The sequence below is a fragment of the Arachis hypogaea genome, chromosome 7, assembly GCF_003086295.3.
Source record: "Arachis hypogaea cultivar Tifrunner chromosome 7, arahy.Tifrunner.gnm2.J5K5, whole genome shotgun sequence".
Classification (NCBI taxonomy): domain Eukaryota; kingdom Viridiplantae; phylum Streptophyta; class Magnoliopsida; order Fabales; family Fabaceae; genus Arachis; species Arachis hypogaea.
In genome coordinates this window covers 53,878,490-53,906,264 of record NC_092042.1, presented here as the reverse complement: position 1 = coordinate 53,906,264, position 27,775 = coordinate 53,878,490, and the positions used below count along the sequence as shown (strand labels likewise).

The following is a 27,775-nucleotide window of genomic DNA, read 5'->3' as shown; positions in this document are numbered from 1 at the left end:
TAGCAGCAGCAATCTAATCTACTTAAAACGCACTCATGAACAATGAAAATAACTCTCTCTCTATGTCTCTCCTTACGCATGTATCGATATATATCTGTATATCTAAAAGAGTTAGATGTCTTCTTCATATCCTTTTATCTTATTTAAAAAAAATTAATTGTTTAAAATAATTGCCACATTGCTATTTGTATTTGGCAAAAAAATATTTAATTAAAAATCATTGTATAGTTAAACATTGGCGAACTCTAAAGTAATTATCATATTTGATATTCAATGTCAATTATCGGTAAATTGAATTTTAAAAATAAATAATTATCATCATACAATGCAAATTAATAAAGCTGCTGCATATTATAATTAATATCATAAGAACTACATTCATTACTGAAATTCACAACAATGGACATATACATCCACACTATGACTTATATTTACACTCCTCCAACTATATGACACTGTGTCCAATATCTAGCAAAGCAGATTTTAATGTAGCACATATTCTCTTTGAAACAAAAAAGATAAATATAACACCTAGGACAAAAGAACCACTAATCTGCTTGAACATTGTAGAACTTCAAAACGCAAAAGTTCTTCCAAAAAAGAAAGAGGAACAAAGATGACTCTCCTAGCAGTTGGACACACCTCAAAAAAAGAGGAAGATTAATAAACTTCATACATAATTCACCATAACAAAGATAAAACCTATTACATAAATCTAACTTCATAGAACTAAGACAGCAGCTAGCTTTCATCCATAAACACCCATCTTAACTATCTTCAATCTTGATTATTTTAGAGCAATGAGCAACAGTATCCTCAAGTTCCTTATCAAAATCAGCCTCAAGATTCCTCTTCACCTTTAAAAATACTGCATCTTTGGGAACAACATTAGGCACATTAACTTTCCTTGAGTCATCTAAAAGGTGTGAGAGCAAATCCTACACAAGAAAATAAAACAAAAAAAGGAAAGCACCCAAAAAAAAAGAGGATCACCCAATTAGATGAAAACCTATTGAAACTCCACAGAAAACTAATTATAATGATGAATAAGAATTATTAAAAATCAAGCAATAAATCGAGTATCACCTGAGTTTCATCAACATCAGACCGAATAAGTGAGCCAATATCATCCGACAGCACTACATTTTCATCACTATCAACAGAATGATCTTGAATATCAACCTCCTTAACACCTTCCATATCTAAGTGTATATCATCAAGTCCAGCAACATTTGCTTCTTTTTGAAGAAAAGATGACATGACAGTATTCTCTAAACATTTTGTATTAGAAGTTTCACCCAACTCAGGACCAAACACAGGAACAGGTGCATCCTTTAAATAATAAGACAAAAGGCACAAAAGAGGAAAGATAGATATCAAAGGACTGCGACAAAAAAATGAAACATGGCACCTATAAATAAATTAAGTACCTTCAAAGGTGTTATCTCAGTCTGAGCAAGTTCAAACATTGAAATAATTGCAGCATCATCACAAATCCTCTTCACACGAAAAGTTCCAAAATATCTATCAACACCAAGAGACTTAGTATCCACTTTCAGCAAGACTTTTTTACCCTCCAAATTTCTAAAAATGATAGGGTAGTCATCCCCACAGAGAACCTACAAAGAAAGAAATAAATGCAACCATCAATAAAAAAACCATTTTGAACAAAACCAATAAACTACTTTCTGCTTTTCTTTCATTAAAACAGAGAAAGACAAATCTGACACACCTTTGAATCTTTATGTACCTCATTAAATAGGTCACCACATGTTTTTTTAACCAAATAGGTTGTTTCACGATCAAAGAGGACAAATATACCCTGTCCAGTTTCATCTGATACAACTACCTTGAGCCTATACCTACAAAAGAATGAACTACGATCATAAAAGATAGTAGTAAATGAAAAAGGTCTATTCAACACATTAAAAGACCAGATTACTCATAAATAAAAATTACAAAGTAAATAAAAAAAACAAGAATGTAACATGACAGAACCTTGGGATCACATTTGTCACATGATGCATGCACATATCACAAAAGTAAACACCAGATTCAGGATGTACTGTCTTCCCACAAACACAGGTAGAATACCACCAGCACCCCTCTTCTACAACATCAGTGATAGTACCTAAAATGACAAAGGTTCCATCCTAAAAAACATAGAAAATAGAAGCCAAATGCATAAAAAACCATAAAAATTTAAGAATCAAAGTTTCAAAGGATTTAATAATCAAGAACGAAAACAAATAACTACAAATCAGATAAAAAAAAAAATTTTAACCTCCTTGTTTTCTTGCAACTCATCTATTGTAGATTTCTTAGTCAACCTCATGAAGTCATCTTCCAATGAGATAGTTTTTCCTTCATTAGCAATAAACAGTGGCTGGGTCCCATTTATCCCTTGTTCTACCACGCTAACAAAATGACAATGAAGGAACAATCTTAATGCTTTTTTCAGCATATTCAAACATACATAAAAAATAAATAAAACTAAATATATGAAAAATAGTACTACACAAACCTCTTCCTGAAATCAACAACAGCTGCCAAGTCAGGATTAAGATATATTTTTGTTGCTTTCATGACATTTTGTAACCCAGGTTGCCCTAAAAAAGAGGAAAAAAATGTTAGCAACCTTTCCAAAAAAATCTTATACCAACAATGTAAGAAAAGAGTTTAAAAAAATCATGATAATACAATATTCAACAACAGTACCTCGAAAAAGCTTAACTTTGGCAAGTTGAAGAATCACTACTGGTTGTTCAACATAACCAGAAGAAAGAAAATGATTTAGTTGATCCACATATTCTCCAAACAGGGCGCACCTAAGCACCATCCTACAAATAAAACACAACAAATTGTAACATAAAAAATAGATAAAACAAAAAATAAATGAAAACCATATGCTGAAATAAGAAAGTAATGAAGCAACGAACTTTTGAGAAGAAAGCTCCACAACAACCATCTTGATTGTTTTTCCATCTTTATCATAACTTTTTTCCTCTCCAACTAAAGTCAGCAACCCAATAACATCTGCAAGTACATTAAAAAAACCGCAAAAAAGTAGAATAATATATAACAGGATCAACAACACATAATCTCAATAATGGAAAAGAAATACAGAACCACTCACCAACTAAATAATCATGATCTTGACTCATTTGCAATATCTCCTCAAAAGGATATAGAGTAAAACAGACTCTTGGTATGATATCATCTGGTAAAGTTGTTACTATTGTTCGGAAGAGGAAGGTAAGCTTAAACTCATGTTTTGTAGCTCTATAAGAGCCATGATTTGGAACAACAGAGAAATAGCACATCTTGTAGCAATTCCCTTCAATAATATTATCTTTAAACCTGTTGATAAGTTGCTTCCTTATAGTGGCCTGGATTTTGTTTGACTATAAATAATAAAAAATAAGAATACATATTAGTCAGCAACTAAAGAAATATCAACAATATGCTAACTCAAAATAAACTACAAATAAAATCACTAACATTTTCATCCACCAAAATGAGCTCCATTGAATTTGGAGAATCTGGATTTCCAAAGCTTGGAACAATCCAAGCCCTAATTACCCTCACTTTAAGCCTCCAAGCCTCTCTTGGAGGAACTATCTTGCTAATAGCATCAAAAGATGGACTCATTTGAGCGTACTAAAACACTTGTAGAAAAGAAAACAACAACAATATGAAGATATGTGAAAGATGAACAAAGCCAATGATCTGCACTACTCTTACCACTTCAACCCTCTTTTATAGACAACGCTAGATGAATAGTTTCAAATTTGAATTCAATTTTTTTAGCAAAATGGGGGGAAGTAAAGATTTTTCACCTTGCAAATCCAAAAAGAACTGAGGTTTCTCATAGACTAATTTAGGGTTTTCTTGGAAAAAGAAATGATGTGATAAGGAAACTACCATTTTTGATATCACAGAAGTTTATACTGACAACCACCAACTACTCCACATTCACACATCTCACATCTCCATAAAAAATCTCTATCAAACATCAAATCAAATAAGCCTTCATTCTATAGAGAAGACACAAGCAAAGAAAGATGAAATGAAAATCATAAAGCATTTACATGATGTATAATTAAAAAAAATCGAATTTAAAAATAAAAAAAAAATAAAAGAAGAAATCTACAGGATCAATGACACTAGATATACAATCACAAACCTTATCACTTGTCAGAATTGAAATCCAGATTTTGGGAGAAAATCAAACAACCACCAATTACCAAAACCACTTCTACGTCATACATCACAAATATCTGAATGCTACAAACCACATCTTAAAAACAAAATCATGAATAATCTTCCAATGAAATAAATGAAAAAATTCGAATTTAAAAAAAAAAAAAGAAAAAATCTACAGAATCAATGACATCAGATTTACAATCACAAATCCCATCTCTTGTCAGAATACAAATCCAGATTTTGGGAAAAACCAAACAACCACCAATCACCAAAACCACTTCTACATGATACCAAAAAAATATCTAAATGCTACGAACCATACCCTAAAAATAAAATCATGAATAATCTTCCAATGAAATAAACGAAAATATATCAGAGAGAAAAATATAAGTAAACAATCGATGAATTGAACATCTAAGTCCTGAGATTTCTGCATCAAAGAGCACACCTATGTAACCCTTCTCATTCCTAATATTTAACCCTAGCCACTCTTTTTCAATACAACGTTATCTTCTGGTATAGTTCACTTTTATTACCTCACCTTTATAATAGATTGGATTCTTTTTATTTTGATTTTTTTTAAAACCTAATTTGGTCTTTTTTTTTTTAAGCTTGTAACCATATTTTTCTGAAATGAGGGCCTTTAATCTTTTTGATCTGTATACACAAGCACAAAAACATGAAGTGTGGGCCAAATATAATGAAATGTCATATCCACTACTTTTTTTGTATACATTAAAGCCTAAAAAAATTACCAACCCTACTAAAACCTATAAATATAATTGGTAGTGATTGAAACCTAAGACCTACACTACAAATAGATACATAATTAGATACATAGATATAAAACTGAGATGAAACTTGTGTTAAAAATAATTTTACAAAAAATCTAAATTATAGGAAAATTCCATGTCAGCTTGTGCTCTTCCTAGTTTACTAGTTTAAAAGATATATAACCGCTTTAACTTGAGGAACACAAACGTATAGTATTGTAAAATTATAATATTAAATATATATTTTATTGTATGAAAGGAATTATATATAGCTTTTATTATTATAATTTTATTATATACTTTTATTATATAATGTTCATACTATTTTCTTAATGGTCTTCGACCAAAGAAAAAAGAAGTATAATAATAATAATAATAATAATAATAATAATAATAATAATAATAATAATAATAATAATAATAATAATAATAATAATTTTCAAATTATTTTATTACAATAAAAATTATTTAAACATCTTAATGAATTTTAGATTCAAAATATCATAGAATTTTAATTTAATTATTTTTAGAAAAATAATTTTTTTAAATAAAATTTTCAATAAATATAATAAATCATGAATAATTCATTATTTAATTTTCAAAAACTCAGTTGTTATATTATCAATTCAATTCAATTCATAATGAACCGAAAATGTTATTAAGGTGAAACAATTGTATAGTACTAAATGAATGGAATATTATCCACACAACTAGAAAATGACTTAATACAGACAGGACAGATTTTTTGTTACCGACGGATTTTATCCCTCTATAAAAGCCTCGTCGAAAATTATTTACCGACGAATTTTTTTTTCCGTCAGAAAATTATCAATGAATTTTTACCAGTTACCAATGGATTTTTCCTCTGTAAATTTTTCATCTATTTTCCGAAGACGACGAACTTTCCGACAGATTTTTCGTCTGTAATTACAGACGGATTTTTCGTCTGTAATTACAGACATATTTTTCGACAGATTTTTTGTCTGTAATTACAGACAGATTTTTCGACCGATTTTTCATCTGTAATTTGAACTTTAAAAAATCATCTCCTACTCTAATTACAGACAGAAAATCTGTCTGTAAAATCTGTCAGTAAGCTAAAATAGAATTTTTTCCAATTACAAAATAAACTTGTTTTCAGACAAAATAAATATAAATTTAATACAAATTTTTATCTAATTTGTATTCGAATATTTATAATATCACAAAAAATAAACAAATTCATAGTATTATAAAACTAAAAGAAAATTATTATAAACAAGCAAGTCAATATAATTCAAAACATAAACAAAGTGTATTATCAACTATAATCCTAAGTATATTGTTCAACCATACTAAATTTTACACAATTTTACATATATTACAAAAAGATTAACTGAATTCTATTCTTTCTCAAAAAATGGACATGAATCAGCATCCATCGGCCATATGTGCATGAATTCTTCTTACACCTGATAGGTTTCGATTTAGAAGAGTTGATCACCAAAGGAAAAGTAATTTGCTGATTCTTGAGCACGTTACTATGTGGTATGCAACTCTTGTCCTTGGCACTGACCTGGGACATACATACCTGGGCATGTCTGATTGGAATTGCAGGTTTTTCCCATCCTTTAACTTCGAAATCCCAATCCCATTCTTTCTGTGTCAGAAAATTGTGAAATAAACATTAAACTTATTAAATTAAGACCACAGACAGCATCTAGCTTTTGCATAAAACAAAATACCGTAATGTTTTTTTGAATGGCATTGATGAAGTCGCCTATCTCAGAACCATCGAATCTTTCTTCTGCTGTCTTAATTATGGTATCATCCCAAATCTGCATGATATCAATAAAATTTAGCTTCTATATAGTAAAATATATGATAGATCACGTTCTTGTATTTGATATGAGAATTAGGACTAACATGGTGAAGATTTTGCTTCTGTTTGTACCAATGAACATCAATTGTGTTACCTCCCTTATCTCCAAGAAACCCAACATGTAGAGCCTGCACACAAAAATGCCAAATTAATTCTTCCAGAGTAACTTCTTCAACTTTTTCAGCTATCTAGAGCATTCAAATCTTAATCAAATTTTCCAAAATCTAAAGAAAATCACGCCTTTTTTCCCATAGGTAAAAAGGATTATGCTAATTGCTAAAAATAAGAGGTGAGAAGTACAAAACAGAAACCTAAGAATACAACAGTCTAACTCTAGATACCAATATACCACACAAAAGAAAAGCACCTTAACTTCAATGCTTTGTTAATATAAGAGTTTCACACTATTATTATCAATCACATACTACTTCTATAATGTGGCAACGCATAATTAAATATTTGTTTAGAAACTTTTATACAATGATGTACACCAAATTAAATTCATAAAAAAGTGTGAAATTATCATGGATAATCTCACACAAAAGATAAATACCAAAACAAGGAAGGAGAAGAGGACACTGCAAAAAATAGGGCAAAGAAACCAGTATATTACCAACTTTTGAGGCCAGCCTTGTGGAACATGTTGCCTCCTAAACTCTTGCTTTGAAAAAGCTGCAGGAAGCATGGCTGGGTTGGCATCATATAAAGGATGAATCTGTACTACTGAAGGCCTTGAATGAGGATGGCTAGTCATCATATCTGACTCAAAGAACTCCTCCTCACTTGAAACAAACTTTGAAGAGTAGGGAGCGAGTCTTGAGAGCGCTACGCTGTCTTCCGAAAATTTGGTTTCATGCTGAGATATGGAATCACTCATTAGTTCATAAGTTGCCTGAAACTACTTCAGGAATTGGTGCAACAATACATTGAGATTAAATGCAAGAGTTTTAAAACTAGAGCTTTATACAGCCTCCATATTCCATTTATTGTTGCCCCATAAACATAATAGGAAAGGAAATGGCATAGTTTTGCTTTGGCCTCACAATGAATGGCAACCACCATACTACACCATCTTCTAGTAAGGACAGATGTAAGAAAGCACGTGGGAAGAATAATGCAAGTACCTTATACTTTATTTGTATCCTCTGCAGCATAACTTCATTATCCATTACTTCTCTCTTTTTCTCCTCCCTCTGGTGACAATCATATACCAAGAAAACATGTATGATTGCTAAAGGATATACATATTGTAGAATAGGCAAACTCTCAGAAACTACTTGAACATCATATCTTGATCACAGCCTGCACCAAGCTCTTAGCTTGTTCAAGGTTCCGTCTAACCTATTTAGGAAGAAAGAATTAACGTAAGTTTTTCAGGTAATATATACTGCAAAGGAATACATGTATATATTTCAATCTGAAAGGTAAAAATAAAACAACTTTCGAACAGCTACAACTTCTGGTAAACCGCAACAACTCTGAACATTTTTAGAAGCTAAATGATCATATGAACCATATAATTTAATCCATAGCTTCCACAAGTTATGATGAGAATCAAAATGGTAAAACATAAACATGTATGACTGTTGAAAAATTGCTACGTAAAAAACACATAAATGCAACATAGTACCTTCAACAGAGAAAACACTTCAAGCTCATCTAACTGACTTCCAGATACCTAAGAACCAAAACCAGCAAAAGGAGCTAACCTGGCGAAGCTTCTCAAATGACTGGACACTGTTTTCTCTTTGTTGCATCTGAATAGAAAATAAGCACCAAGATTCAACCAAAAATATATGCCAATTTCCAAAATTCAAATCCATGAAATATTTTTCATTAGCCAAAAAAGAAAAAAAAGAACCGATAACAAAATTACCTAGCTGTAGCATGTGTGAGAATAGAAAAGAGTCCATGTAGTTTAATTTATTGATGATAACGGTTAAAAAGCTTTGTAATTTGCAGAAAGAAGAGAATAATATGTACCGGTGCCTATGGAGTCTCAAGATAATTATCCCAAATGCTTCTGCAGTTTCACGAATCATGATGCCACAAGTTCCAGTAAAATGGATGATTTTACACTCCACAACTGCAATACATACATAAATATAGTACAGTCAGCAGATAACTACATATTGGGAGATTGACCCAAGAGCTTCAACATTTATTATTATAAAAAAAGAATTACTCATATTCAACAACAGGCACCGGCGACCTTTAGAAATTTGATTCATTTAATTAGAAAGTCCAAACAACATATTTTTTTTCAATTGCATGCAACTGCTTCAACTGAACTTCATAAGCTCTTCCTAAGAAAATAAAACATAGGCTTGGATAATAACCTTAGCAGCAAACACTATTTTAACACGATTTTTAAGACATAGTAACAATATACATAAGACCCAATTAGTTAGATGAAAATAAATGTAATATCAAATTAGCAACAATATAACTGCCCTTGAAGTCAACATAATTAACAGTAACACATTAACTGCCACAAAAATGAGAACAGTACCAGGTAATAAAAACATGTTTTAGCAATTTTGAATTTCTGACAGCAGAACATTGAGTTCATAACTAACTGAAAAATAAAGAGAGTTCTCAAACCTAGAATAAAAGCACCATGTAGATCTACACCAAGGAGACATTGAGCCAATTGATTTATCCTGAAATGTTGACAGTTAATGGTTATAACAGCTACAAGCGAAGAAACAATTAAATCAATTGTTCCTCCCATCCTTGGAGAAACTATTTAATTGATCAACAAACCAGAGGAAAACAAGTACCTAGTGATTTAAGAAGCTTCGCTATATAGTCATTCCACATTTCACGCATTGGCTTGAAAATGTTAAATCTGTAACCAAAGTGAATAATTATTGAAGAACAAGGAGAATATCATTCCCAACTGGATGAAACATTATTTTTCTCTAGCAAAGAATCCCAAAGGTCAGTGAAATCAACATCTCATTCAGAATAATAAATATGCACGTGATCACAGAACTAAAATAATAACAGTTAACACCAACAGGCTAAAAAGAATTATACTTTAGAGACATTAAAATTACTTATGGAACTCTTGAGGAAGATCTAATGATCCCTTTTTCTTATGCTGTTTCATGTACATGTGTTTTTTCGAGCGTTTTGAATGAATTTGTAAAGTCCTAGCTTGAGAACCAGAAGCAATTGAACGTCCTTGTACAACATATTCAAGATGGATGATGTTGTCAATTTTACAAAAAAGAGTTGGTTGATATATAGGTACCTGCTTAACAGTGAATTGGGTTTGTTTTCTGATGAGCTCAAGAACCGCTTCAACTTAAAACAGAAGGAGAAAAAAGAAATGTTTCAATTGGTGAAATGTTTCAATTTCAACAATCATGCCACATAAGTAACGTAGTGCAAATCAAACATATATGAAACCTTAAAGACTTGAAAGAGAACACTTTGTCACAAGATATAGGCCTCAAAGCTTCCAAAAGAAGAGAGGCATTATAGCTATTTGAATCACCAGAAGTATCATATTTCATTTTCCCTTCATGACAATTTGCTTTTAGAACTCAAGTTAACATACATTATTTACAAAAAAATTTTCACAGGACTTTCATAGCACTCATTTACTTCTATTCCCAAGTAGGAAAAATTACAAAACAAAAGCATTATACACCCTACATCATTTCAAACAACTACAACCTTACCTGCAATAGTAAGCTTCTCCACAGCCGCCCAGGTATGGAACCGCCGATGGCATCGAGAACTCCTTAGAGAAAGGCAAATTCAGTTGGCCATTCATTAAAGATTCCACAACACTTTCATGAAGAGGAATTTTATCTTTGGAACTACCAGAATCACATTGATGAGTTCCCTGATCCTCATCTTCAGATGATGAATCCATCTCATGGAAGTTCTTTAACAAGCTCGAAGAGTTTTCGACATCACATCCATGACTCTCAGAATCCCTTAATCCCTGGAGGTAAAGCCTCCTTCCAATTTGAAGCTCTATGAAACCAATAAAACGAAAGAAGAAGCTACATACAAAACAATCAATCTGCAAAGTAGTTCATACACACAAAAGAACACAAGAGAAAGAAGAATAAGTCCTAATAAACCTAAACAAGCAAGACCAAGATAAATACAGAATTAAATTAAGAAAAGCAAAAACCTTGTTGAAAGAGTGTACGGATGGAATATAAGAATTGCAGCTAACAGAGCTCGAAAGGGTGTACGAATATACCAGATCGGGTGGTCCACCACAGGACAGTGCTCCTCATCAACGAAGAAATCATCACGCGTATTATCCTATGTTCGAAGATTCAACAGTGGCGATAAGGATCTTCTCCTCCTTCTGAAGATCCTCGCGAAGATTGCACAACAAATAACAACGAAGAAAGCAGCTCTGATAACGGAGAGAGCAAGGACCAAGTAGCGCGAGAGCGCGTGGCTCTTTCCATGGTTTGATGTATCGTCTAAGGGGAGAGGAGGAATCGATGGCGGTGGCGGTGGCGGTGGTTGGGAATAATAGCAGTATTGGGGGTTGGTGATGCAGATTTTGAGGCAATCATCACAGTTTGAAGAACAATTCTGCTCCACGTGACAGAGGGACTCACAGATTTCTGGCACGAGTTTTCTGTGGTAATTTATGCTAATTCATTTTTTTTTTATTTTCCTACAAAAGAATCCCTCTGAAATTTTATCTGTATTTCTGTGGGATAAATTCCGTCGGAAATATTCGTCTGTAATAACTAATTTTCTAGTAATGTCATTATATAAAATCAAATTTTGAATAGCTTTCTGCATAATGAATCGAATACATTATTAAGGTGAAACAATTGTATAGTACTAAATGAACGGAACATTATTCATTATATAAAATCAAATTCAAAACGATTTTCTACATAATGAACCGAACACGTTATTAAGGTGAAACAATTACATAGCACTAAATAAAGGGAACGTTATCCATTATATAAAATCAAATTCAAAGCACCTATATCTACAATTTAGAGATTATCAATTCAATTCAATTCAATTAAGAACACCTGCGTCCATTCAATTCAATTTAATTCAATTCAGCAATTGCATTCCATTCAATTCTATTGAAAAATAATCCATTAGCAAAATGTTGGTGTTGTTAGTAATGAAGATAACGAAAGAGGAGAAAAAGAAGAGAATGAGGAGGAGAAGTAAAAGAAGAATCTGCGTGCGTAAAAAAGAAGGGGGAGGAGGAGGAGGGGGAGGAGACGGAGGTATGCGTGAATTTGAAAGAAGAATAAGAAGGCGTGCGTGTATTTGAAAGAAGAAGAAGCGCGTGTAATGACGCTCTTTTTAAAGAGAGTGATTTTTGTTGGTATTGGACCTACTTGAATAAACTTGGATGAAAAAAATACTTGGATGTATATCAACCCTGTAAGTAAAATATAATTTTAATGTTATCACTTACACACAAAAATTAAACATTAAATATTCTTAAAATGTGTTATTATAAATTATATTATTTTTTATTTTTTAAATATATTAGTTTATTGTAAAAGATAACTTTAAAAAATAATACAAAAAATATATAAATTATATTTTATTAATAAATTACACTTAAATATAATTTTAACTAACGTTATTTAAAAATATTCATTTTTCAATCCCAATAAAAAGTATTCCAACACAAATTATATGACATCAATATAATTTTTAATGATAATTGATTTTGTAAAATTAGTATTTTTTTACACATGATAAATTAGTATTGTTTTTACTTTTACTTTATGCCGGTCTTAATAGTATGCTCCATATGAGCTGTTCTAAAAAGTTATTGACCTCTCTACAAAGTAATTAGAGCATTAAAAACGTTAAATAAATACAAATACCAATACAAAAAGAAAGAAATTATTTCTAAACAACTAAAATTTTTATTCAATTTGTACTTAAAGTTGAAATAAAAAAACCTCTTATTCTTTTAAAGTAAAACTATTATCATAAAATTATTTTTTTTTCTTTTTGACAACTTGCACAATATAATATAACTCTATAAATTTATACATGTTTTCTTTTAAGATCAAGGCTCTTTAAATAAATAAAATTGATTTATAAACATATTATTTGAAGGAGTTCCTATAAGTCAAAAAATGTTTATGATTTTTTTCTGAGAAAAAAATACATAAAAGAATTTACATCCGCTTATAATTCATGATTCACAAACATGACCATGCATTATACCGGTCTAAACCACTTTGTATATTAAATATGCAATTTTCTGAGACATGTTGTCTACGGTATTTTTTATAAATGTTAAGTAACCAATAATTTTTTTGAACAATATGAATAACTATCAATGAAATTAAAATATACTACACTTTTAAATTACTCACCTAAATCTTAATATTAGAATAATCATCTGCACATTTAGACAAATGAACATCTAATATATCCATTATTCACATTATTTAGTATTTTTATTATTTACCAATACTTTTCCATCTTATAATCATGCAAACCTTTCAAATACATCTTTAATGTGAAAATCACAATATTTCTTCTGCTGTTGAATTTGAATTGTGATGGAATATTTTTAATGGATGTTTTTGGTATATGTAAATGGTCATTTTTTATTCACAATGCCATAAAAGTGAATAGAAAAAATACCTTCTACTTCTAATTCCTTCCCTAGTTTATCTATTTATTTGATGTACAACTAAAAAGAAGGGGAAAAAAGTGTTTCGTCAAACATAACCCAATAGACATTAGTATATTACTCAAATACCTCATAAACAAATTCAAACTAATAATCATATAAACTAATAATGTATTTTTAGAAGATTACATACTTTGTCCTATTTTTTTTGTTTTAAGAAACACCATTAAAAAACAAAATTTTCATATAACTTCGTTAGCATAATTATTCTAGAAAATAAATCGCTTATCCTATGATATGATGAATATAGTTTTCATTTAAAAATGAGTGGCTATCTGAAACTACATGTAAAATTCTAAATTTTTAAAAATTATTAGTGTATACTCTCATATATTGTACGGGATAATTAATAAAAAATATATAAATTTTTTATTAAAAAAATTAAACAAAAAATATATATAATAATTATTACTATAAATATTTTATAAAATTATAATTAAAATCAAAATTTAACTATTTTCAATGTTAAAAATATTAAAAATAATTAGTATTTATCTTAACTATTTTGAATTGGTTGAGTGGTCATTTCACTCGTCTCTACCTAAGTAAGTATTAGAGTTTCGAATCCCTCCTTATGTATGTAACAACTTATTAGCTAGCGGCAGATCCTTAATAAATGGAGCTTCAATTTGTGAAGGATGAGTTCTCGACCTGTCGAGTGAGAAAATACAGTGAAAAAAATAGTATTTGTCTAGAAAGTAGAACAATTATCATTGATGATAGCAATACTTATGGAGATTTGCATTTGTTAAAATTTAACTGTGACAGTTTTATTTATTAGTATCGTATTCATTCAGGAAGTCAAATAATATGATCAACATTGTTAATGGTTAAAATTTATATTTTATGACATGATTTTCAAGCTTCTAAATTTATAAACTTATGTCATTATAAAAGCTATTAGATTGATTAATATTTTTTGATAATATTAACAAAATACCGTGTCAACTTGTTGCTAGCTTCTTCTTCACTGATGACAGTAACACCACTCACCGTGCCATATTCTTTCTCTTTGCAGCTATATCGTCACTGCTGATACAAAACTAGTTATTCTATATTAAAAATATAAGAGAAATAGGAAATCACAAAAGTAGTATATACCTCAGGATTATATAAAACCATTTTGACCTTCATCAAAAACATTAAAATTCTCTTTGAGCTCCTCCTCTGCATCATTTCTGAACTACAATTGACATTTTCTAAAAATGGAAATGCATTAGAATCAAAAGAAAGCCAAACCTCAGGATACTCTAATATTTTATTTTAAATATACCAAATTACTATGCAACCATTCTCAAGAAGGGGCCCAAAATAAGCAAACCAAACGTGTTTAAAATATTTTTTTTAGGAAAATATTTGAACAACTGATGCATCAAATTGAATTCATTAAGAGTAACTAAATTTCAGCTAGTGAAAACAACTTATTTATCGTTGAAAAATAAAAGAAAATGTAAAAGAGCAAATGTTAGTAACAATGATGGCTTAATCATCCGTTGTTAAGTATTGTCTAAACAATGATTTCTTAATCATAAGTTGGAACATAAGAAACTAAAGATAAATTGTAGTCTGTAGAAGTCTATGACTCTATGTTGATTTCTCAAGTTACTTACAGCTGAAATGCTAAAAATAATTAAGTGACTAAACATGTTAATTGCTTTTTAAATAAAGAACATAATCACAAAATCCTCAAAGCTCCTCGATTCGCTCGAAGAAGCAATCTACTAAAGCCACGAAAACGACGCCGCGAAAAAATCTACCAGAAATCTACCATGTCAATCGGCTTTTGGAAATTTTGATTTGGAATATTGTTTTATTTTTTGACTTTGTAAATGGAGGTTTTTTTGGATCCGGTAAATGGAGTTTTGATTGTTAAAATATGATAGAGATTATTGAAATAGAGATAAAAAAAAGCAACGAAAAAAAAGAGAATTAGGTAGCCCATGAGCTTGTCCTAGGATGTTTGGCCCATGAGAGCTTTTGGCCCTGTAAATTTTTTGAAAATTTGGCTCTATTGAGCATAAGACCTTTTTTCTTTTGGCCTTATAAAATAGAGCCGAAGCCTTGTAGAGTGAAGCATATTGACACCACTACATAGATAGAATGAGTATAAGTCACAATAATAATAATTCAAAACCTTCATTGTGCAACAAATGCAGAAATACAATTGTCTCTCCAAGCTGATCAAAGAAATCGGCATCCAAACCAAGAGCAAGGGTGACTGAGGAACCAACTTTGTATAAACTTGTAAGCATCATTAGCTGTTTCAAAACAATTGGTGAAGCACATAATTAAATTTATCATCACATCATTAGCTTCCTAAAGCATAAACAAAATTACAAAATGCCCTCATTGTTATGCAATTCAAAAATTAAATTATTACTTTTAGTATCACTAAAAAGGAACAAATGTGGAACAACTAACCTCACCTCAGAATCTTCAGAATGAGAGAAACGGCTCATTGATAACATTTAAGGGCTCTCTTAGTATCAATAGAAATGCAGTCATAATAATGACCCAAATATTTCAACATTTCTCCATTTTTAGCTGTTTTAATAAAATGTTCAGCCGTTTTTTTTATGGATTCATTCACTTTTCCTCCTTTTTTCTATGAGAATAAGTCCTAAATCATCGTATCACATATTTATCAAACATGAAAGACTTGAAAGTGAACAAATGAATAATAGGTATAATAGTAAATCAAAAAAGAATGTTCAAAATAGAGCCTTCTCTAAATTATACAATAGTATAACATAGATTTCAAAATCATTATTTGAGATTATAATTTTGCAAATAAGAGTAAATATAAATAGATTTTCATCACAAGAAAAGACTGGAGGTAGAAAAATGTCAAAAAACCAAATAGATAAATTTATTTATTTATTTATTTTGAGATAGTTATTTAGGGTTTATTACTACTACTAAAATAAGAGGGAGAAAAATAACTAAATCTAATATGTGATTTAATTAATAAGGAAATCAACACATTAAACAAGAAGTGATCAACTCAAATGTTGACATTGAAAATTTGAAATGGATCTATGAGATGAAACCTAATAGGTGTTGTCGAACTTGTCGTATACATTTTTGTTTCCTCTTTTTTTTTTCTCTCTCGATCTAGCCTCCTTATCTCTCATCTCTGCCGTTGTTTCCACCTTCTTCTCCTTCTTCCGACGTGCTTCCTTTCTTGACCCTCATGTTTTCTTCTTCTCTATAACATTCTCTCTCTCTCTCCCGTATCATTCTGTCTTTCTCTCTCCCTCACATCCTAAACACTTTCTTCTCTGGGACATCGCCAGAGGAATGCTTTCCCATGCCGGTGCCACCTACTACATTTTTATTATAAATTAATAGATTCCAGTGATTGAAACGATCGCCAATCACCATTCTTGTAGTAACTTTTGTTGCACTACTGTCTATAGGGCATATTTATCTAGGTCACTAATCGCTTTTTTCACGTTCCATAGAACAAAAAATATCATTTGCATTGGAGTACAGCGTCAACAGTTTTGTCTAGATAGTTAGATAGCCAAATGACGAGGGAACGTCATTTTAATTGAGTCTTACTTTCATTTGTAAATCAAGTAAGACTCGCAAAACTGTCAAAAGGTACAAGTTTTTACAGAATTTTCTTGTCACGTATTATGATTTTGAGAGACGAAGAGAATTAAATTAGTAAAAAGTCGCTTGAATAATATTAGAGTAATTACTCAAATCAGTGCCAAGGATTTTAAAAATGGATATTTTAGTGCTCAAGAAAAGTTAATACATAAATCAATTTTTAAGGTTTTACTCCGGTAAACAAATCAGTCCCCAGTTCATTTTTTGGCAAAATAACTATCCAGATCATTCTCCAAAGATTTTAAAATGTGACATTTTAGTCCCCCCAAAAAAATTAATGTACAAATCAATCCCCAACGTTTCTCTCCGTTAAACATAACAGTCCTACGTCTAAAAATAAAATAAAATAAAATAATTATTATTATTAGTATTAATTGCCTAATAATATTGTACTATAATTTTTTGTATTTTTTAGACAAAAATAATAATAAAATTATTCATTAGATTCTTATATATATATATATATATATATATATATATATATATATATATATATATAGTCACTAAAAATAATAATAATAATAATAATAATAAATAAATAAATAAATAAAATTATTAGAGATTATTCTATAAAAAATTTAAAGATTAAAACTATTTGATATTTTTGTATTTAATATAATCAAAAAATGTCCTATTTTAAAAAAAAATATGTTTGTATTCAAAAACATGTATTAAAAGAAAATATTTTAATTTGAATTTATATTAAATACATGTTTTTTTAATACATACATGTTTTTTAAAATTTGCCATTGTTTGATTATATTAAATACAAAAATATCAAATATTTTAACTTTAAATTTCTTGTAAAATAATCTCTAATAATTTTATTGATTATTATTATTATTATTATTATTATTATTATTATTATTATTATTATTATTATTATTATTATTATTATTATTGAGTGACTATATATATATATATAAAAGAATCTAATAAATAAATTTATTATTTTTTTTAAATATAAAAAATTATAGTACAATATTATTAGGCAATTAATAATAATAATAACAATTTTATTTTATTTTATTTCTAGACGGAGGACTGTTATGTCTAACGGAGAGAAATGTTGGGAATTGATTTGTACATTAATTTTTTTGGTGACTAAAATGTCCATTTTTAAAATCTTTGAGGACTGATTTGGGTAGTTACTTTGCCGAAAAATAAATTGGGAACTGATTTGTCTGCCAAAGTAAAACCTTAGGGATTGATCTGTGTATTAATTTTTCTTGGAAACTAAAATATCCATTTTTAAAATTCTTGGGGGCTAATTTGGATAATTACTCGTAATATCAAGAAATAAAAAAGCCTGTTTAAATTGACCTATTGTTGACATTTGTTTACGTATTAGGTACTCGGTTTAATTTTTCCTTAGCAATCCTATACATTGTCTTAAATTTTCAAAGAGTAAAGTATCATTTTTATCCTTAATATTTGGAGTAGGTCTTAAAATTGTCCGGTTGTCTCTAGCATTTAAATTGTTCTATTTAAGTCTCTAATGTTTTAAAATTATCTCAATGTTGTCCTGCCGTTGGTGATCTGTTAACTGTTGACGTGGGACAAAATTGAGACAATTTTAAAATGTTAAGAATTTAAATAGGACAAAAATATTGGGGACAAAATTGATACATTGCTCTTAAAAGAATTACAAAATCAAATAAAATGATAATGAATTTTAACAGAATGAATTGCATTACTCGTTTAAGATTTTTACTCATACTTATAGAATGACTAGTATAGAAAAAGAAAAGAAAGAGTATATACATATATAATAAAGTATAAATTATATCTTTTTGTCTCTAATATATTGAACTTCTTTAATGTTTAATTTAATTAAATTTTATTTTTTACTTTTCAATTAATTTTAATCTTTTCTTCAAAAATTTTAATATTTTTTATGACAAATACTTACTTAATTTATTTTTTAATTTTGCTCTTAATAAAAAAAATTCACTTAGAAAAAAATAATATAATTAAAAGTAAAATAAAAAATAATTAAATAATTATCTACGGTAAAAAATTAATATTATTAAAAGATAAAACTAAAATTTATTTTAAAATTAAAAACAAAGTTTAACTAACTTAAGTATTAAAGAATTTCGATATACTAGAGACAAAAGGTACAATTTATACTTTATCGTATATGTATCATGCTCGTTTTTTTTCTTTCTCGCAAATTTATGTACTAATCATTCTACAAACATTTCATGATGAGTAAAAATCTTTAAAAATAAAATTATAAAAAATAAATTTATTTAGAATAAAAATAATGTGATTAAATACAATTCACATAGATGTGATTAAAAAATAATTGAAAAATTATGTACCGTAAAAAATTGATATTATTGAGAGATAAAAATAAAATTTATTTCTATGTATCATTTTTGTTCTCAACGTTTTCATCCTATTTAAGTTTATAACGTTTTAAAATTGTCTCAATTTTGTCCCGCTATCAACTCTATTAACAGATTCCTAACGGCAGGACAACGTTTAACTAATTTTGAAACGGTAGGAACTTAAATAGGACGATTTAAATGTTAGGAACAACTTTAGAACTTATCTCAAATGTTAGAAACAAAAAACAAAAAAATAATTATAATTTAAATAATATAGATAAATAAATAAAATTAAAATAAAAAAAAAAAAAAAAAAAAAAAAAAAAAAAAAAAAAAAAAAAAAAAAAAAAAAAAAAAAAAAAAAAAAAAAAAAAAAGTACAATTTATACTTTATCGTATATGTATCATGCTCGTTTTTTTTCTTTCTCGCAAATTTATGTACTAATCATTCTACAAACATTCATGATGAGTAAAAATCTTTAAAAATAAAATAAAAAAATAAATTATTAGAATAAAAATAATGTGATTAAATACAATTCACATAGATGTGATTAAAAAATAATTGAAAAATTATGTACCGTAAAAAATTGATATTATTGAGAGATAAAAATAAAATTTATTTCTATGTATCATTTTCTCACGTTTCATCTATTAAGTTATAACGTTTAAATTGTCTCAATTGTGCTATCAACTCTATTAACAATTAACGAACAACTTAACTAAAAAGTAAACTAAATAACATTAAATGTTAGAACAACTTAGAACTTATCTCAAATGTTAGAAACAAAAACATACTTATCAATTAAAAATATCACTTTTTTATGTTAAAGAGTAAATATAAGAACTAACTATGAAAGATTGTAACGCTGATAAATTTGGTTATAGAAAAATAAAAACAAAGTTTAGTAAACAAATCTACTTAAACTTTAAAAAAAAAATTACTCTTTTAACCTAACCTAATGATTCCCAACTCAAATCCTAGTTCATTTCCATTCTCCAATACTCTTTACCACTACCTCCAATTTCCCAATCCCTTTTTCAAACTCCCTCCTTCATCCACTCCACCCCCAATTATCAGTGTTGAGTTCTTACTTTCCATATGTTCTGCTTAAGTGGCCAAAAAACAATCCATAGGGTCATAGGAAATATTATAATGGCAGGAAAATTTTGTGGGATTATTATTATTATAAAGGATATATACTTGTATAATTTTATTGTTCGTGATTACTACTTCTGGACGTTAGCTATCAAGTTGAATACTTGAATGGGTCCGCCAGTAAATTCACTTTCAAAAGCAATAGTTTAATTTTAATTCATCATAGTCTATACGTCTTTCTGATTATTTAAGGAGTGGAATTACAATTGACCCGTCCATAGGACACTTGAAGATTTTCTGGGAAGCAACTTCTGCCTCTAGTCTTACAAGATATACATATACAAGTTTCATCAAATTACGGAGTTTGAGAAAGGGATTGGGAGTTTGGGGGGTAGTGACGGTGAAGATATTAGAGAATGGAAATGGTATTGTTAGAATTTGAGATGTTAGTTTAGGTTAGAGATAATTTAAAAAGTTTCAATAATTTTTTAGGATTTAGTTAATTTCTTCTGCCAAAACTTATTTTTTATAATTACAAATTAGTTTTAATTTTTTTAAGATCAGATTTCTCAACGTTATAATCTTTCATAATCAATTATAATACTTAACACTCAATAGTCAATATCATCTTTAAACTTTTAAATTAACCATCGTAAAAAGCGGAAGAGAATAAAGATGAAAACATTTCTCTTAAAATGATTTAGGACATAATATATATTATTAGTTAAAATAAATATAAAATTAACTGGTGTATGTGCCACAAATTAAAGAAAATAAATAAAACTAGTTTAAAGATTTAACAAGGTTAAAAGAAAAAAATGTTCAATATATATCAAAATCAACTACTAAAATTAATCACTATATATATATAATTTATTTAACTTTTAATATATATTTTATATTTCATTATATCTTTTAAATTAGTGACTGATTTTAATATATATTTAAGATGATCATTAAAAAAAATATCAAATACATTGGATGTAGTAATTGCTTGAGTGCTTAGTCCTAATGTGCTCATGTGACATTTATAAATGAAAATGTTAGGGATTAATATTTTTTTTTTACTTTACATTTAAACATAACCAATCAACTCTCTTTTTCTTTATATTAAAAGTAAAGTTTAGCTAATATATACCTAAAGGCATAAGTGAAGATTGCTAATAATAGAAAGTTTTAAATAGTTTATTATAATAAGTATACAACAAATGCATTGAAAATTTAAACTTTTTACATCTTTTCCAGTAAAAAAAATTTTAATTGATAATTTTATCATATACGATAAAGGCTCATGTTAACTGAACTCTTATTTGGCTTCTAAACATTCTCCATAAACAAACAGATAGATAGATAAAATCCAACCAATCACCAGTTTACCACAAGCACAACTATATATTTCTATTAAACATATTACATGATAAAAAAAAAGAAATAAGATTTGCCACAAATAAAGAATTACAGCTACGGTGGTAACCTCACGCTTCTCAGACACTTCTGCTCTTTTAAATATTGCTAAATAAAGTTTCAAAATATCTATCAAACAGTTAATAGAAAAAGAAAATATGAAAGAAAAGCACTTATACATAAGAAATGAAAGGTACGTCGGCAACTGAAAACTGCCAGCCTTCCCACGGGTCAACAAAGGAGGATTGGGGGAAGAGGGAACCTTTGTGGATAAAGACGGAGGAGAATAATAGTTGAGCAGTTGAGCTCAATTAAGTTAAAAGTAAACTCGTCTAAACGGGCCTTGGTGTGGTCACAAAACCCAAAAGCGTTTATCAAGGCAAATTGTTACAGACTTACAACGTAATTGCATTGATCTCTACACAAAAGATATCAACCTACCTGGCCTACAGGCTCAAAATGCTTACTTATTAAACTATGAAGTATGAATGACCCGTCCAAAGGAAAAAAGTAAAAGACAAAAACATATTACCCCCAGATAAAAAAAAAAAAGGAATGGCAAAACTCCAATGTGAATATGTGATGCAGTAACTAGCAAGAATGACAAGGGGAATCATATATCAACAATCACGGGAAAATCACATATACAACAATTCACAAGTCAAGATATATGCTATGAGTCTATGACCACTATCCACTTTTAAGCACAAAAACAACACATACAACCAAGGGTAAGAAACAAACCCCAACAGGGAAAATCAAAACACTTCAGCCACCTTGCTTGCAAGAACTCGATCCCTTCTTTCAATATAACCAAATGGAAACCAACCTGCCTTCCCTTTGCATTCACCCTCGGCCCATCCATTGTTTGTAACCTAAAAGATATTAGGAATAATTTGAAATGTACAGCAGTATAAGGATTTTAAAGCAATATGCATCAACACCCCCCCCCCCCTCCTTTCCTTGTTTCCTTCTTCCCAAAACCCAAAAAAACCCTCCTTTTTCCGTTTCTATATGCATATGAATCTTTTGGCAGTCTCAACCATCATTAGGCGATATGAATACAATAAATTAGTTATGCAAGCATTGGGAAATAAATCAAAGTTCCTTTAAGAGTTGAGACAAGCAGATGACTAATTTGAATAAGTGACAACTTAATCATGTTCGGATGTTATATTAGATCATCAATTCTGCCTAAAGCTTAAACCAAGAGGAAAAAGGATTTGCCTTATATCATTGTACTGTGTTTTAACTTTTACTTTCTTTTTCATGTGGTCTTTTAAAAGTTCAGTCTGCCAAGAAAATACTTAAACATTCTGAATACAAAGGAGTCGCTGTTGTTTTCTGTGTGTGCATGCGTGCTTCTGTGTGTGTAAGTGAGAATAAAAGTGAAAAAGAATTCTTTCAAATAAAACGAATAAGAAAAGGCATTGCAGCATTGGTCAGCTCATAAAAGGCTATGTTGATATTTGATATTTTAGAATCAGCAGTCAATGAGCTACAAACCTTTCGAACAACAATAAAATCCCCAATGGATAGATTCAGTTCAACTTCAGACTCAGCATGATATGGAAATAAAACCTGCAGAATTAAAAGTGTGTTGAGCAGAATAAGATAAACAGGTGCAGCCCCTGGAAAAGAAAACACAAAACACCCAAAATAAGCAGTATATGTAATCTCCAACTCTCCAACATCAAACAGTCTAACCTCTCCTAAGAAGTAACCCATACTATCTGTCATGCCATTGTGTGTCTGAGAAGCATAGACACCATTCACTTCTTCATATGATGGGGGTGGTGCCATGCTGTTATCCACACTAGGTGTAGGAGGGGCTTCAATTCGTTGTCTTTCTGATATCATCTATCATTATATATACATATAGCTCATATGTGACTTAAATATGGAGACCAAGAATGAAAAAATGACCAACAGATACAGATGCTTACCTCTCCCTCAAGTTGATCAAGTATTTGGAGTACTCTCTGATGATAGGCACGCTCTGCTTCAACCTTCACAATCCAAAATAAAGGAGCAAATGAGTTTTTATAACTTATTTCCAATATTTAACAAAGTTGAAGAACCGTAGCATCATATGGCTAAACCACAATACCATAGCTATAAGACGCTGGAGGGTTAACCTCTGTTGCTGCGCTTCAACAGCAGTCAATGCTGCAGCAGCTTCCTTACCCAATATGGTCATGTTTGACTTCAGGTCTTGCAGCTTTGTTTCCGCTGCTTCTAGTTTCATAGCACTTTCAGCATTTCCTGGTGTTTCTCTTACTCTTGCCTGGCGTTTGGAAACTTCGATAGCCTGTCTAGGTTAAAACCACAGTATAATAGCAAAGTCTATAGTAGAAAGTGAAATCATTAATTAACTGTTTACTTGTTGGCATAATACAAAATAAGCTGGTCAGAGATACCTGTGCTTCAGCTTCCTGACGCATTCTGTCATAACGTTGAGCAAGATGCCGAGCATCCTCCAACGGAGCTCCCATCACCATTGCTCTTAGGGGCTCTGCAACCTAGGCATTAAGTAGACTTCAATGTTCACTACAATTATTAGCCAAATAATGAAGATGGCAACACACTGGACAAATCAACATCTGTGAAGACCTAAACATTCAGGTTTGTTAAAACTGTTAAGTTAGAGGAATCAAAACATCAATTATGTGATCACAGATTTGAACTTAAGTCTCTGTATTAGAAGTGGCTGTGTGATTGTAACAACCGGTACCTGAGGGAGGGAAGGGGGGGGGGGGGGGCAGCACACAGCAGCTAACAGAACAGAATAGAAGAGTGGGTCAAAGATAATCTCACTCTAATGCTGATATTGTTGTAGGAATCAGCAGTGAAAATACAAGAACGAAGAAAGGAAATTGATAAGGGCTGAGCGCCCTCCTCAACTCTCCTAGCCTATGCCTTAATTCTCACCCAAAAATTCCCCTTTCTCTCACTCTACCCCAACTGATATATTCCTCACTCCTCTTCCCCCCAATTCAGTTGGGATCTCTCATCTGATTCTATCCCACACCATTCCCACTAACTGTGCCAGGTGGCATGTTTGTTACATGAATAACCCCATTCCTACTTTTCTCATTTGTCCCCATTCTGCCCTCCACTCTCTTCCTTCTACTATAATCATAGGCAGAGGAGGAATTTTATTTTTCTTAGGAATAGAAGCTTATATTCTCACTTCTTTTGTACTTGGGTATGTAACAGTGATGAACTCACATAATGCCAAAGTTTTGGTTGATGTCTTGAGTCAGCTTCCTTTCCCCCTTCCAGAATAATACATAGAAACAAACCAGGTACATTGTATAGCAGATGCTAGAAGGAATGTAGGAATACCATTAATTTTCATGTAATAGGCTTTGGAGCATTCATGAAGACATAACTGCTAAAATCCTCTTTTCAACAAATAAGAAAAGAAAGGAAGCATCCATCCAAGTATGGTGTTTTAGACAAGTATCATTGAGGTTGGATTAAAGAAAGGGCAGCAAGATCAAAGGGGAAAACAAGGTGCACCCATCCAAGCAATTCATTATTAGAGGTTAGTGGCTCTATTCATGGTGCTTTGATCTGGGGGAAAGGATGGTACCTGTGTGGTCAGAGCTTTCAGTAAGTTCCCACGCTCCTTCTCCATTTGTGCATGGGCATGTGAGTAACTTAGTGCAGCCCTCGACAACGTATTACCACTAGTGCAATTATTTTCTGATCCATATTTCCTGCTATCTTCTGACAACTTTGCTCCTGTTAAATAACATGCAATAAGATGATAACTACTCTAAGTTGTGTAAACTAACTGTAATTAATAAAATTTAAAAAAAAAGTTTCACCAATCAAAATTACTTACCAATTTCAACCTGCTTGGATCCAGTAACAATATAACCTTCTACACCACGGACAATATCTCTTTGATAATGCTGAAAAATAAAAAAATAAAATATAAAATAACGAGCCATTATTAGCTGAAAAGAGACTTATAAGTTAGGATGAAAGATAAACAAAAAGAAGACAAGAACAGAAGAACCAAGTAACCTTTCCTGCACGTGTTGATATGTAAAGCTTCTCAAGTTTCTGATGTTGTTGAAGCTCTACTTCATCAGTAACCATATTATCTGAACCTCCATATCCCCCACCTCCAAATTGTTTCAGCACAGCCTAAAAAGTAGTAATTGTGATCAGCGCCTTAATAGAGAGAGGAAACAAGCAAAAGTACGAAAGAATTGAGATGTGAACAGAAGGAAAAAAGAAGTGTAAGAAATGAATTGCGTCCTAAAAAAATTTCATTAGATAGGAGAGAGAATAAATAGCTATACAGAAGGATAATTTCTAGTCCAAAGGAATTCTCCTTTAAGTTAATGAAGAAATTTAAATTTTAACATATTTCACATTAGGCACACATCTAGAAAGGAAAACTCATTTATCAGAAAACAAGCTATACAACAGTTTCAAAACCCATATGCAAGCTAACGTAGCAGCTCAAATTTGATATTTAAACCTCTCCTCAAAGATTTTGCGAATTTAAACATTAAAACATTTTCTTTGTTCATTTCCGCCGTGAAGTGCAAAGCTCGGTTAGTTAGATCCAACACTAATACAATACAATAATACTACCCGGTAAAATTACTCACGCACAAAATTATACTTATAACTACTGTAATGTAAAATAAAGTAAACTACAGCCGCGTTCTGAAAAAGGAATTATAAACACACAAGGTGAAGATTTCATCAGAAAAGAGGAACGAGGAAAGAAAAATGGAAAATCACGAGGGAGAAAAACGAAGGTAAAACGATTTGAATGTAACTGGGACGAATATGAAAGAAATCATAGAGATCTATCGATGTATGTTGAGGACAGAAAGATCCAACGCGAATAAAATAGTATTCATGTAATTATGCGAAATAAAGAGAAGACGGAACCTGCTGTTGGCGAGCGACTTGTTCTCGAAGCTTGGAGGCTTGTTTTCTGATAGCTTCCATTCACGAGCAAACGGAGTGATCTCTGCCTCTAAACACGGAGACTCGGAGAGTATCGATTTCAAATTGAAATGCACTGCAGTAGCTGTTGATGAACACACAAGCAGAGAGGGCAGAAGCTTTCAAACTTTTTTTTTTCTTTGCTGACTGAAGCTGCTTTCAAACTTGAGTTGGAAAGTTACGACTTACGACATCGCTACATTCATGTTTGCCCATTTATTTTGGGCCTTTTCCTCCTCCATTCCTGTGCACACTTGTTCGCGGTCTCAATCTCTCATATTTTGCATAAAAACCAAGTTTCTAAAAACCGGACCAAATTAGTCGGTTTAACTAGATTAATTAAGAACTGGTCTTTTGGTCAATCCGTTTTAAAATTGTTCTGTAAAAGAAAAAGTAAAAAATCGGCTGATCATTAACCAATAAATTGATTAAACTAACCCGATTTTTTGAACATTCGATTCACTCTACCAAAGCCAAAACCAAAGTTTTGAGAATTGGACTTATTATCAAACCACTCTAATTACTGATTTGTTGATTTATTAGTCCAATCGTAGTTCAACCGAAAAAATTATTTTAGAATAAAATAACAAATAAATTATAAATAAACATCCTAAAATATAATTATAGTTTAATATAAAATTTAAAATATCTTCTAAATTTAAAACACTACATGAAATATCATCAAACAAAGTCATATGATCTTATCAAAATATACAAAATGATAATATATGTATGTACTTTATTATTTTCTTAATCGAGCATGCTAATTAAGATGTAAAGCAGAAGCCAAACTACCTGCATTGCTCTAATAATGGTGCCAAC

General features: G+C 30.3%; 3 protein-coding genes across 8 annotated transcripts; all 3 read right to left on the bottom strand.

Moving 5' to 3' along the window:
• Positions 1-357: 357 nt before the first annotated feature.
• Positions 358-4,713, bottom strand: LOC112701475 (replication protein A 70 kDa DNA-binding subunit B). 3 transcript variants are annotated; one of them, XM_029287983.2, is made up of 11 exons: positions 3,502-4,701; positions 3,137-3,404; positions 2,940-3,036; positions 2,719-2,840; positions 2,525-2,609; positions 2,285-2,417; positions 1,999-2,153; positions 1,733-1,862; positions 1,431-1,619; positions 1,087-1,332; positions 358-938 (listed from the first exon to the last, which is right to left on the bottom strand). In XM_029287983.2, the coding sequence occupies exons 1-11, from the start codon at positions 3,649-3,651 to the stop codon at positions 768-770; spliced, it is 1,746 nt and encodes a 581-aa protein (XP_029143816.1). In that variant the 5' UTR covers positions 3,652-4,701; the 3' UTR covers positions 358-767. The 3 variants fall into 3 exon arrangements, with proteins under 3 accessions (XP_029143816.1, XP_072055594.1, XP_072055593.1); XM_072199493.1 differs by having other exon boundaries at positions 1,751-1,862; positions 2,719-3,036; positions 3,502-4,713; XM_072199492.1 differs by having other exon boundaries at positions 2,719-3,036; positions 3,502-4,707.
• A 1,478-nt stretch (positions 4,714-6,191) lies between these two features.
• Positions 6,192-11,441, bottom strand: LOC140174491 (uncharacterized). 4 transcript variants are annotated; one of them, XM_072199488.1, is made up of 12 exons: positions 10,997-11,441; positions 10,533-10,882; positions 10,100-10,152; positions 9,624-9,691; positions 9,445-9,503; positions 8,824-8,926; positions 8,471-8,597; positions 7,965-8,181; positions 7,454-7,696; positions 6,885-6,968; positions 6,704-6,796; positions 6,192-6,618 (listed from the first exon to the last, which is right to left on the bottom strand). In XM_072199488.1, exons 8-12 carry the CDS (start codon positions 8,007-8,009, stop codon positions 6,340-6,342), a joined length of 744 nt encoding a protein of 247 aa, XP_072055589.1. In that variant the 5' UTR covers positions 8,010-8,181; positions 8,471-8,597; positions 8,824-8,926; positions 9,445-9,503; positions 9,624-9,691; positions 10,100-10,152; positions 10,533-10,882; positions 10,997-11,441; the 3' UTR covers positions 6,192-6,339. The 4 variants fall into 4 exon arrangements, with proteins under 4 accessions (XP_072055589.1, XP_072055591.1, XP_072055590.1 ...); XM_072199490.1 differs by having other exon boundaries at positions 8,550-8,597; XM_072199489.1 differs by having other exon boundaries at positions 11,069-11,441.
• An 11,124-nt stretch (positions 11,442-22,565) lies between these two features.
• On the bottom strand, positions 22,566-27,262 carry LOC112703106 (SH3 domain-containing protein 2). The gene is made up of 10 exons (XM_025754426.3): positions 26,897-27,262; positions 26,012-26,134; positions 25,827-25,896; positions 25,572-25,723; positions 24,394-24,495; positions 24,084-24,284; positions 23,920-23,982; positions 23,681-23,833; positions 23,480-23,554; positions 22,566-22,848 (listed from the first exon to the last, which is right to left on the bottom strand). Exons 1-10 carry the CDS (start codon positions 26,954-26,956, stop codon positions 22,732-22,734), a joined length of 1,116 nt encoding a protein of 371 aa, XP_025610211.1. The 5' UTR covers positions 26,957-27,262; the 3' UTR covers positions 22,566-22,731.
• Positions 27,263-27,775: the final 513 nt, after the last annotated feature.

Coding starts and splice junctions, on each gene's coding strand:
- LOC112701475 (XM_072199492.1), bottom strand. CDS start 3,651: ATGAGTCCATCTTTTGATGCTATTAGCAAGATAGTTCCTCCAAGAGAG. Junction 3,405..3,501: donor TCATTTTGGTGGATGAAAAT/GTTAGTGATTTT, acceptor TATTATTTATAG/TCAAACAAAATCCAGGCCAC. Junction 2,418..2,524: donor GTTGTTGATTTCAGGAAGAG/GTTTGTGTAGTA, acceptor TCATTTTGTTAG/CGTGGTAGAACAAGGGATAA.
- LOC112703106 (XM_025754426.3), bottom strand. CDS start 26,956: ATGGAAGCTATCAGAAAACAAGCCTCCAAGCTTCGAGAACAAGTCGCT. Junction 24,496..25,571: donor TGAAAGCTCTGACCACACAG/GTACCATCCTTT, acceptor CTTAATGCCTAG/GTTGCAGAGCCCCTAAGAGC. Junction 23,834..23,919: donor TTGATCAACTTGAGGGAGAG/GTAAGCATCTGT, acceptor ATATAATGATAG/ATGATATCAGAAAGACAACG.
- LOC140174491 (XM_072199488.1), bottom strand. CDS start 8,009: ATGGATAATGAAGTTATGCTGCAGAGGATACAAATAAAGTATAAG. Junction 6,797..6,884: donor AGAAGCAAAATCTTCACCAT/GTTAGTCCTAAT, acceptor GATATCATGCAG/ATTTGGGATGATACCATAAT. Junction 6,619..6,703: donor CCATTCAAAAAAACATTACG/GTATTTTGTTTT, acceptor TTTCTGACACAG/AAAGAATGGGATTGGGATTT.